Source organism: Belonocnema kinseyi, chromosome 3 (genome assembly GCF_010883055.1).
Source record: "Belonocnema kinseyi isolate 2016_QV_RU_SX_M_011 chromosome 3, B_treatae_v1, whole genome shotgun sequence".
Taxonomy (NCBI): domain Eukaryota; kingdom Metazoa; phylum Arthropoda; class Insecta; order Hymenoptera; family Cynipidae; genus Belonocnema; species Belonocnema kinseyi.
In genome coordinates this window covers 78,216,648-78,228,979 of record NC_046659.1, presented here as the reverse complement: position 1 = coordinate 78,228,979, position 12,332 = coordinate 78,216,648, and the positions used below count along the sequence as shown (strand labels likewise).

Genomic DNA, 12,332 nt, shown 5'->3' with positions numbered 1-12,332 from the left:
AAAAAAAAACGGTTTAGTTAAAATTTCATCTGTTACATTGAAAATATAACTATTTTTATGGAAATTCGTATCTTTTTGTACAAAAATTAATTTTTTTAACTGAAAATTTAATTATTCTATTGTTTGGTCTAAATTTTATGTATTTCTTTAATGAAAAGTCACATGTTTGCTTGAAAATGTGTGTCTTGTTATAAATGCAATGTTCTGCTGAAAAATTCAACATTTTGATTGAAATTTCTTCTCTCTCTTGACTGAAAAATCGTCTTTTTTTTTTAGTTGAAAATTCGTGTTTTTGTTTTTTTTTTGTTTTTTGAATTCATCTACTTGGTTAAAAGTTGAACGACTTTGTGAAAAATTATTTTTTTGTTTGTTTAAAGTTTCATCATTTTAATTAAAGATGTATTACTTTGTTTGACAATTTAACTTTTTTTTCTTTTTTATAATTTTTTAAACAGAAATTAATTATGCAATTTTTGATTGAAAATTCATCTTCTTAGCTTAAAAACTCAACTGTTTGGACAAAAAAATTCTTTTGAAAATCTTTTTGGTTAAGATTCATCATTTTAATTAAAAATTGGTTTTTTTTGTCGGTGGAAAATTAAGTTTTTCTACTGAAAATTTGATTATTCCAGTTATAACTTTGAAGTATTTTGTTGGAAAAAAAATTTTTTTGGGTTGATAATTAATTTTCTTCTCTGAAAATTTGAAATTTGTGGACTTCTAGGACAACTCATGAAATGATTAAGTACTTTATTCGTATTTTTCATTTCCAAACTTTCTAAATTAAACATATTAATTGAATCAAAATGACTTTTTAAGAAAAAAAAACAGTTATTTAATATCTGGAAAAAACTGGAATTTTTAAGGAATTTTTTTCCAGGTTTCGAGTAGACACCCTGATCCATATTATTCTCAGGGACTGTTACGGAAACAAAGAAAGTATCTCGTAATTTGTTTTCGAGATATCCGAAAGAGTTCGTTCTTGAAACAAATTTATTTTTTTAACCATGTTTTCTGATTTGAGGTTGCAATTACACCAAATTAAAGGAAAATGTACAGAATTTGGTTTTGTTACTGATGCTGAAATTAAAATACTTGATAAACGAGACAAAATGAAAGAAACTTTCGTAACGGTCCCTCTTTTTTATGTCCTGCTCATGCAATTCTTTAACCTTCAAGCAATATTCCAAACCTAGTAAATTTCTGTAGAACATGTGTGCTTGCATCTATTGCTAATTACTTCGTTCCTTAACTTCAACCAATTTCATGGGGAGAGCTGGATAATAAATTATATCAGAACATTGTTTATTAGGTTTACTCAACATTTTAGCTTATTGATATTTTCTTTTCTTGCTCTCCCTTGTTATTTTTCTAACACTTTGCGATTTTGACTTTTCTCTAATATTTTCTACAGATATTTGTTATATTAGCGATGTAATATCTGGTTGCATAATATCTACAAAGGATTAAAATAATCGATTGCTACATTTCTTTGTCAGATATTTTTGTCTCATGATATCTGAATGTTGTGTTTTATTTTATTTTTCATAGGCATTTCAGAAAAGTTTATGACACTTTTCAATATTAATGTAAAGCTTCCATCTCAATAAGTACAACATTTTATTGGATTTAAATATAAAATTTTGAAGATATTTTAAAAACCCTTTTTGGGAAAGTTTTAAATTCGTATCTGTTTGTATTTTCCAATTTTTCAACACAAAAATCAATCCAATCACAAGAGATATAACAAATTTAGTTTCACGTGATATAATATAATTTGAAATAAGTTTTATTTCAATTCCTTTTTTTGTTAATTACTTTTACTAACTTAGAAGAAGACTTAAACAATTACAAATTAAAAGAATTTGAAATGGAACATTTTTAATAATAATATTTCTGAGTTGTTCGACTATAAATATTGATTTTCATTGTTGGATTGTAGTTTCAGTATTAAAAGTTGGTGAATTTTCAACTAAAATTATACATCTTTTATCAAACAAACGAAACTGTATTTTTAAGGACTTTTCATACTATTATTTAGGTTTTCGACCATAAAAGATTACTTCTCTCTGAAAATGTAAAAGGTGATATTCAAACTAAACAAGATTTTAATTTTATATTTAAAAAAAAGCAGTTAAATTCTACATAAAAAAAATAATGTTCAACACATTAGTCGAATTTGCAACCTAAAAAGAATAATTTTTAATCAAGGAATTTCATTTACAAGAAAAAAGTGTTAATTTCTTCAGAAACAGGTGACTTCAAAGCAAAACAAAAAACTAATTTTCAATTAAATACATTAATTTTCATCTAAATAAGGTCAATTTTAACCGAACACGGTACATTTGAATTTCCAGTTTAAACAATTAATTTTGAACATTATTTCCGTAGTGATCATTTTAACATCAAAATATAAATTAATTAAAAATTTAAAACTTGGACGTTAACATAATTAAATGGCAATATGATCTTTCAAAAGTTAATGAGATTAAAACTCACGTTGATTAACTTGCAACTAAGTAGGTAAATTTCAAACCAAAAAAAGATTTTACTTTGAAATAAAAAACAGTTTAATTTTACCAAAAGGATGAATTTTCAACAAAATAGTCGAATTCTCAACCTAAACAAATTATTTTTCAACTAAACAGTTGTATTTTCAATTAAAAGAGAATTATTTTCAAACTAAAATAAAATAGTTGGATTTTCAGTTATAAACATTTATTTTCAACCCCCCCAAAAAAGAGTTTTCAAGTTGCATTCTGAACCGAAACGAATTCATTTTCAAACTAGAATAGAATAGTTGAATTTTCAGTTATAAAAATTAATTTTAACAAAAAAAAACGCATTTTCAACAGAATAGTTAAATTTTCAAGCAAAGAGAAAAATTAATTTCTAAGAAATAAGTTCAACTCTCAACCAAAGAGATGCATTTTTAACAACAACAAAATTATATTTCTATCAAAAGAGATGAATTTTCATGAATGACTGAAAACACCCGAAAAATAAAATTCCCGTCACTGGAAAATTGTCAACCATAATGAAATTCACAAATAATTAAATTTCCGAATTTAAACATCAAAAAATGGTTAAATAATACAAAATAAAACACTTTCATTTCATGGAAATATTTATTATTCTATTATTCTGCCAAATTTAAATTTTAAACCTTAGTAAATAATAATTGAAAAATTAATGATTTGAAGCGACTTAAAATTAAAATAATTTAGTTTCTATTTGAATGCTTTAATTTGAAGTTATTATAAAATAAAATAAAAAGAATTGTCAGCTCTCCATTTCATAGATTCTCACCTAATTCCTAAGTTTCGTTGAATTATGAACTTAAAAGAAATGCATCTTCTATTAATTCGACAGGTGTCTCAGTTTTCGGATAAATCGTTGGTATAAGTTTAAGTGATTCTTCACATTGCTAGAATAATTTACAAGAGCATGCAGCACTTTTATTCATATTCTACAGAAACCCTACATTCCAAATTATCCTTTTTTAATTAATCAATATATTTGGAATACTCTTGATGCGCGAGTGTTTGGTATGCGTGTGATTCAATAGTCTTGACAAATTTCTGCAGCATGACATTTTTTTATCGCGTTAAAAACTTTTTATTTGTTGAAGCTTACTTATTCAGTAAGGTGAGTTTGATCTAATCTCTTTTTTTTGCCAAGGACTATTAAACCTTTGCTAAAGTAATGCAGTCTTGAAACTATATTGTCTAGTAGAGTTGAAATTAATTGCATTGCAGTTTGTTTGCCTCTTTCCAAGCAGAAAATGGAATGCTGTACTTTGAGTTTGTCTATTGGTGATGGATTGTATTGATCAAATGCACGCCATTCAAGTTTTTTGTTTGTTTGTTTTTTCTTTAATTTTTCAACTTTTATTAGTGTCTTGTGTTGTTTAATTCATCCCGTTTCATGACAGAGTATAATTTTGAGGAAGTGTATTCTTTCAGAAGCAGTCATGTGAAATTTATGTTTTAGGGAAGTAGTTTTAAAGAGTCTGATTTATTTATTTGGTTGATTAATTTAATAGCATTAAAAAAACACTTTTAGAAACATTTTTAATTTAAAAGTCTCGATTTTTATAACTTCGATATTTTTTGTAAAAAAGAAACTCTTCCATAAGACGATATTTTGTAAAATTACAAACAATGTAGTCAATATTATGAATATTTCTAAACTCTAGGGAAATTATCCTGGAAAATATACTTCTACATAAATACACCTCGAATTAAGGAAGAAGAATCTGCATATTTGAGTTTAAAAAAATATTATAAAACCGCTTTACCAGGGTGGCCGCCAGTTTGAGGAAATTAATGAAAAGTCAGGGAATTTGAAGAAAAAAATTCCAAGCCAGGAAATTTTTGTAAGAAGCACCATAAGTGACTGTTATGAATAATCAGGGCTCTCGCAGTCATTTTTAGAAACTTTTCTTCACCAATCAATTTTTAAAGATAATGTCACCATAGTCACTTTTTAAAATCAAAAGATCACGTTAGTGACTTTTCTTTCAAAAAATTAATCCATGGGTTAACCACTAATGAATTCAGATTTATACCTATTTCTATATCTTCTTGAATTCTTTTGAATTATTTTAGGGTTTTTTTCAAGCATTTGGAGGAATTTTGAATAGATTTCAATAATTTGAAGGATTTTCAAAGCATATTTAAGATTTTAGGGTATTTTTGAAACATGCAAATAATTTTTAAGAACTTTTCAAAGTTTCAAGGGATTTCAAAAGATTCCACGGCATTTTCAAGCGATGGCAAAATTTCCAATGATTTGAGGATTTTAATCATTTAAAGGGATTTTACAAACTTTCAAATCATTTGAATGCATTTTCCAGGATTTCGGAAAATATCAGATTTCATGGGATTTTATAATATTCTAATGGATTTCGAAGAATCTAATTCGCTAAAATTGAGGAATTTCGTAAGATTTTAAATATTTTTAAGGTATTTGCAAATATTTTAAAGAATTTAACAGATTTTAGAGTATTAAAAGAGTTCAAATAATTTGTTATTGTTTTCAATAATTTGAAGGTATTTACATTTTTCCCGATTTTAGAGTATGATTAAAATTTGCACGGAATTTGATTATACTTTCCAAAAACTCAAAAGACTTCAAAGGATTTTAAATATTTGAGACATTTTTAATTATTCCTGGACATTTTCAAGCGTCTTAAAAATATTCAAGGGATTTCAAATGATTTAAGAGTTTTTAAATATTGTACGTAATTTTAAAAGATTCGACGAAATTTGAATAGATTTCATTTTTATAAAGGGATTTCAAATAGTTTGAAATATTCAGGGGTATTTTAAGGGAGTCAAAAAGCAGTTTATGCGGTTGTAAAGCATTTCTTAGAATTTTGAAAGATATGGAATCATTTAAAAAAATATTTTTATGGATTCCAAGAAATTTTAAGGGACATAAAAATAATGTATTCACAAGAAGTGAAAGGTTTCGAAGGGTTTCGTATATTAAAAGTAATTTCAAAATATTTTTTGCAATTCATTAAAAATTAATACTGAATTGTTATTAATTTTTCCTGAATTCTTTTAAGTTTGTAGGCATTTTCATCAAATTCTTTTGAATTCCCTTGAATTTTCCTAAGATCGTTTAAAACCTACTAAATTCAATCAATTTTGTTATAGTTTTGAATTCTCTTGATTTTGTTTTAATTCATCTTGAGCTTTCATGAATAACATGAAATTCTTTCTATTCTCCTTAGATTTCTCTAAATTTACTTAAATTTTACGGAAAGCAATGGAATTTTTTGGTTTAAAAAAATTTTCAATTCGTAAAATTAATTCTAATTCTTCTGAATTTCACTTCAATTGTTTTGAAGTATTATTTATTTGTCTTGAATTCCTTAAAATTAACCTGAAATTCTTATAAAAATTTAATCGAATTATTTTGAATTACTTTAAATTCCAAAGGAAAATAGTCATATTATTAATAAACATTGTAAATTTATTTGTAATTTAACATTGCTTTATTCCATTCATAGAAAATTATATATGTGTATATATGTGTGTGTGTGTATATATATATATATATATATATATATATATTAAAAATGTTCGGAATCCTGAAGCTATTGGGCCTCAGGAAAGAAATTATGAGGGGAAAAATAAAGTTTTGTAGCATAGTTTCAAGTTGAGCTGGCATTAATATATTTATTGATAGATATCAGGAAATTTCAAATATCAGGTTTGCTTGACACCCTGGCAAAAAGTTGAGAATCTAATATACAAAATTTGTAATCATGAGACAGGATGAATTAGTGATTGAGTTTGCAAAAATGAAAAGTTTTTGTTTTATCAGTCAGTGTGCATGATTGTTGGCTAGTTACGCAAAGCGCAACTGGGTATGTGGTCGGTTTGTGATTAGGTGGTACACGTCGGGGTCGTCAGAACACTGCTTCCTCAAGTACCTCGACTCCCTCTCCCGCAGCACCTGCTACACCTGCTGCGGGAGCGCCGCCTCAGCAGCCTCCGCCTCAGCAGCAACCGCTGCCCGCAGTGCCGATGAATACCGCTCCGACTTCACCCACCATCGCAGTTGTCAAGGAGGAGCATCCACCTGCTGCATCATCTCCTGGACTTGCAGTGCCTTCTCCCTCGTCAGTGAAAAACGAAGGGGGACCACCAACTCCTGGAGGACCTGCTGGACCCGGAGGTCCCGAGAAAAAGCCTGGTGGTAAGGCTGCCCAACCCTCACCCTACTGTGACTTCTGCCTCGGAGATGCCAGAGAGAATAAAAAGACCGGTGGGTCTGAGGAACTCGTCTCCTGCAGTGATTGCGGTCGCTCAGGTAAGCTAGAGGAAAAAGTCAAGCGCAAGTACACGCGCAGAGCGAATCACAACTAATGTGAATTTTCGAGTAAAACAAAAACAAAACATTTCATTGTTCGCCGATTAATCGTAACCTTCTAACTTTTATCTACAAAAGGCCTGAAGCTTCTTTCAAAAAGAAATATTAAGGCAAACTAGATGATGACCCTGAGCTTTGGTTGGCATCATGGACACCCGTTTTTTGTTGTTATATTTTTAACCGGCTCGAAGGACCAACACTGCGTTAAGTATATCCATTTTGTTATTGAAAGACACTTCCGTACCGCAGGCCGGTAGCTCAGGTGGTGGCGCTTCGGCTTCATAACCGAAAGGTTGAGTGTTAAAATTCTTGCTGATTGCACTTTTTTTTCAATATAATTGGCAAACATGATGAGAAAATTAATGACATTTATAGAAAATAAATTTGTTTTCGAAAAAGATAATGAAATTTTTTTAAATGTAAGTTTTTCCTTCAAAAAAGGCATTAATAAAATTAATAATCGCATCATTCTTGAAAATGATTGTAGGTGATTATATTTGTAAACATTTTATTAAATAAATCATCAAACAAGTACAGACAGCGAGAATCGAACACGCATCCTTCCGGCTACAAATCCGAACCGCTCCTGCCTGCTGAAGTGTATTTCCCCAAACTATATGGCCGGTGGCAAATATTTCAAACTTGATTTTTTTGAAAGCGAAGAAAAGGCGCAGATTACTGACAAACGAAAAGGCCATTTTGTCTAGTTTTTGTTTACTTAATCCAGGGATTACACAAAAAAAAAGAATTTTTGCCGAAAACAGGCCTTTTCTGAAATCACTTGTATTTTTTAGATTATGTATAAACAACTATGCAAAATGGCTCTTTCGTTTGGCCTCTGTTTTTAAAACCGGGATTTCCCGACGATTCCAGGAGCCTTAAAAAGCTTCTATTCTTGACGAATCTTTCACGATTCTAACCTAATCTGGTTAAAAAAATTTTTAGTTTTTTTTTTCAAAAATTCAAACTCGGCAACAACTGAATGTATAGGATAATTGTCAAGTCATACGATACTAAAAAGAGACATTTTCAAAAAATAGAAATTCTATTTCTGAAGCATATCAAAATATTTCAATCAATTTCTGTGAAAATACCTTTAAAGACTTAGGGTCATCAATTAGTTTCATCATTCTCTGTATGAAACTTTCGGTGAGTACTGTTTCTAATTTTTTTATTAGAATCTCTTTATTTTTCCACCTGTTTCTTCCGAGTACATTTACTGAACGTCACTTATTTATTTTTATAAATTATTTTTTAAATAGTTAAATTTTTTATTGAATTTACAAATTGTTAGTTCAATTCAAGTAATGTAATGCTGAAATAAAAAATGATATAAAAATTAATTTGAAGATTAAGGGAAACCACCGAAAGTTGAATAACGAATGCGTAGAGAACAAAATCGAAACAAAAATGTGCAATAATAATCTGCACAGTTTAGGAGAAATGGTTATGAGCTTTACATACACAACTCAAGAGAAGAAACGCAAAACATCACTTGCCAATCGTGCGACTTTTTATATCTGAGTAATGGGAATTTTCTATGATTCCTTTACTAAATTATTTATCTGTTATTTATATGAAAAATTATTTAAATTATTTAATGAAATAACAATTTACAAATTAGAACAATTATTTAAAGATCAAATTATAGTCTAATCATTATTTATATTATTATTTTGAAAACTGGACCAAAATTTTTAAGGTTTGTGGAATTCCTGTTGCCCAGTTTCACGGGAGCACTTATTGAAAAAGATGATTTTGTCTTCTGTTTGACTTTCGTGTAGAATGTCTACCATACAATTAACTTTAAAAGAATATATATTCGCTGAGTGATTTTTTAAAGAAAGAAATCGGTTTCGAAATTCTTATGGAATTTAATGGAATGGAGAAATTAAAGATAATTTGATTTCAATAATCAGAATTTTCTTCTACAAGTATGAAATACAAAAAAAAAGTAAACAACGTCAAAACATGGACGTTTATATTGTTATTCAGTTGAAAATATTTTTTTGTCAGAGCTTCGCATAATTGATCTGGAATCAAATGCCTTCCTTTTAATTGATGAGAAAATAGTTCTCAGATTTATTTAGAACTTCTTCGAAGCTCAAATTTTATCTGAAAATCAGCATAGATTTTTTATTTGATTTTTTCTCATAAATGGTAATAATTTTTCTTCATTTACGTTACACATTCGACTGCAATTCATAGTCGATGTAGTAAAGTTGCTTTTCATTGTGCACTCGAGGAGCTCCGACAATTTTATATAGTTTATGCTGGTTTGCTGAAAGCTGGGCATTATATTTTTCCTATTAATTAAATTAATATTAAATACTTCGCGTTAACTTGTTTTCATAAGTTTGTATTATAAGTATTTATTAGACGTTTAAAAGCATAAACTCTATAAAAACTAGCTACGATCGCAAAAGTGAATTATAAATAATGCACTTTTTGCAATTAGGAATTTGATATTCACAATTTAGATTTTGCAATTATCAATTTACAATATTCAATTTATATTAATCAAGCACGATATCAATCTTGTTTTCCTTCCACTTTCGAGTCTTCTATACAATCCACTGATGTTCCAATTTTACTGTAAATTCTAGACTGGTAAAAAATACTTGCTTTTAAGTTCGAGATAAATCTATATTAAGGTTTAACAAAACCAATTTTTATTATAATCAGGATTTATTGTGTCTTGTATAAATATAGTATTTAATATTCACAGTACTTTGATGTAGCTCAGTTTTATACAAGCTTTGATACTCAAGAAATATCAGTTTTCTAACAAACAAACAAAAAAAGACACGAAAAAGAACTTCCTAAAGCGATTAAATCAATCGCGAATATTTCACATAGAAGTTTGATATCGAATTAGTCAGTCTCGAAATTCAAGCTTTTCCTGTACACGTATCTAAGTGTAGAATCGTGGTTATTAGATTAATGATTTATAAATAGCAGACATCAATTTTGGTTAAAATTTAATTTTCTATATTGATGTTTGCTTTTATCAAAAATCGACAATATGTGTAGAATCTTGAAAATAAATCTAGTGACTTGAACTGTCAAAATCTGAAAAATCATAAACTTAAAAAATCTGCAATCCAGCAGATTAAATATTAAAACTTCCATTAAGTTTGACGTTCATTTTTAAAGAACAATGATACAAAACTTGTTTCTATTTTTATGAATCATTCATTTTTTGCATTTTCGTTTTCCATAAAGTCAACTCCTGTAAAAATAGAGGTTCAAATATAATCAAAAGAGGCCAAGAGGTCGAAACAAATATATATCCTTTTTTATATAGTGTTCATAAACAGATATTGCCACTGATTCATAACTAGCACTAGTATTTGATATGCAGCTACACAAAAGGTTTGATTTTATCGTGGTTTTATCTGCATGTTCGAAAATTTTATTGTCTATCAAAAATGAAAAATTGGGAACTCAGTCTCAAATTTTCCTCTCTTCGAACGTTTTTTTTAATGCGAAAATTCTCTCTAAAAAAACGGAGAAATTAAGTTTCAATCCGTCATACTTCAGGGTGATCAATCAAACGGGAAAACTGGGATTTTTGAGTCCGAAAAACTCGGGAAATGGCAGTGAATTTATTTTTTGACCGTAAATTTTACAAGTTTTTAGAAGAAATATCTATCCAATCCCGAGTTGGGATTTTTTAAAAGTTTATAAATTCTACACTGAAGATGCTTTCGATTATTATTAATTTGCCAAAAAATCATTTGCCAATGGCGATCCACTTACCAAAAAATTGACTTTTTCCACGAATAAAAATTGATGAATTGAAATGTTTATTTATTACGTTCGCGTGTAAAATTATGTCAATATACAATTTTAGCATTTGTTTTAGATATATAACATTGTCATTTTTACATAATTTTACATAAAAAATTAATAAACCTTTAATTGCATAAAAAAGGAAAAAGACGATTTTCTCGTAAACGGGTTGGCATTTTCAGATAAGGTTTTAGATAATTATTATACATTTAATTGCCTCCCAGATGGAGAATTTATAAGATTTAAAAATAATTCCCAACTTCGATCATCTCATTGTTAACCAATTAAAAACTAAAAACGTTAGAAATTGAACATTTTTTAGAAAAAGGTTTTAAATTGTTCAACTGTAAATATAAATTAATTAAATGATTCTTAAAATTGAACTGTAGTTCAAGTATTAAGCACTGAGAACAATAACTGATTTTATAAAACAATTCGGAATTTCTCGGAGATTAAGCAATTTAATCATTTTAACTTGAAAAATTAAAGTCGAAACTTTATACATTATTTTCAATTTTGAAATAACTTCAAATTAATATATTTACAAATAAACGCTTTTATTCAATTCCAAATTATATCCAAATAGTAGCGCTTCAGTCTAAAATATTCAATTTTTGTCCGTTAAAATTTCAGTTGTTAATTAAAGTTTGAAAGTTTCAATTTTAATTATTTACTCTGTAATTTTTCAAGTGAAAGTGTTAAATCTTGATATATAAATTAAAATTTAACAATTATCTATTTAAAACCGTTACAAATTAAAATAATTTAACTTCTAAATTAAAAAGTATTGATTAAAAAAAGTGTAATCTGTTCTATTTAGAAAATTTTAAAATTGATTAATTAAAAAAAATGTAATCCTAACGATTAAAACTATTAAATTCAAGATTTCCACTTTGAGTGGTTTATTTTGATAATGAGTTTTGGGAACCGGGAAAAGACAGGGAATTTTTTAATTGATATCAGGCTGGTGAATAAACATTAATTTTGAATTCATGACCGATTGAAACTTCATTTCTCCTGTTTTTAGAGAATTTTCACACTTTATTATCTGAGGAAGAGACTAATATTTTATTCGTACATTCAGCGTTTCAAATCTGATTGTACTTTGTGATTTATACTCGTCTGTCTTATACTTTGCCTGTCCTCAGAGTGTGTCCCGTGTTTAAAAGCTATCTGCAGAAAACTCATATTTATAAGAAACCGTAAAAATCCTTGAAAAAAAGGATTGAAGTTAACATTTTATCAGTATTCATAAAACATTTAACTGAAGTTGATGAACGATACCTTATTTAAGCAATTTATATACGGATCATATCACAAGAGTTCTTTCTTTTTGGAATAAAGAAATGGTAAACTAGAGGAAAAAATGATTGAAATTCCGAGTACAAAAAAGTCATAATTGAATCGTGGATTGGTAATTTAAAAGGGAAAGTTTAAAAAAGAAATGGAAAGTTGAACCGAGACGTGTTCATCCATGGAACGAAGAAAGCATTTGTTTTGCATTAGTTATCTTAAGTTATGAATAATTTAAAGTGTATTTAAGCGCTTTGAGAGATTCTGTGAGACTGGAAATGATAAATTTGTTCGCTTAATGGATTATAAAATCTATGTCTATAGAAGCTTTTTCGGGAAGAGGATCGCTTTCTCTT

The 12,332-nt window shown here is 28.0% G+C and overlaps 1 protein-coding gene across 3 annotated transcripts in view; it reads left to right on the top strand.

The window, feature by feature from the left end:
• The window catches only part of LOC117168776 (zinc finger protein ubi-d4 B), a 35,792-nt gene that overhangs the window by 13,269 nt on the left and 10,191 nt on the right, over positions 1-12,332 (top strand). For 2 of the 3 annotated variants that reach the window (XM_033354557.1, XM_033354559.1), the window contains one exon: positions 6,406-6,828. In XM_033354557.1, coding sequence (XP_033210448.1) covers positions 6,406-6,828 — 423 coding nt within the window. The remainder of the gene's footprint in view (positions 1-6,405; positions 6,829-12,332) is intronic. The other variant, XM_033354558.1, reaches the window with a different exon arrangement.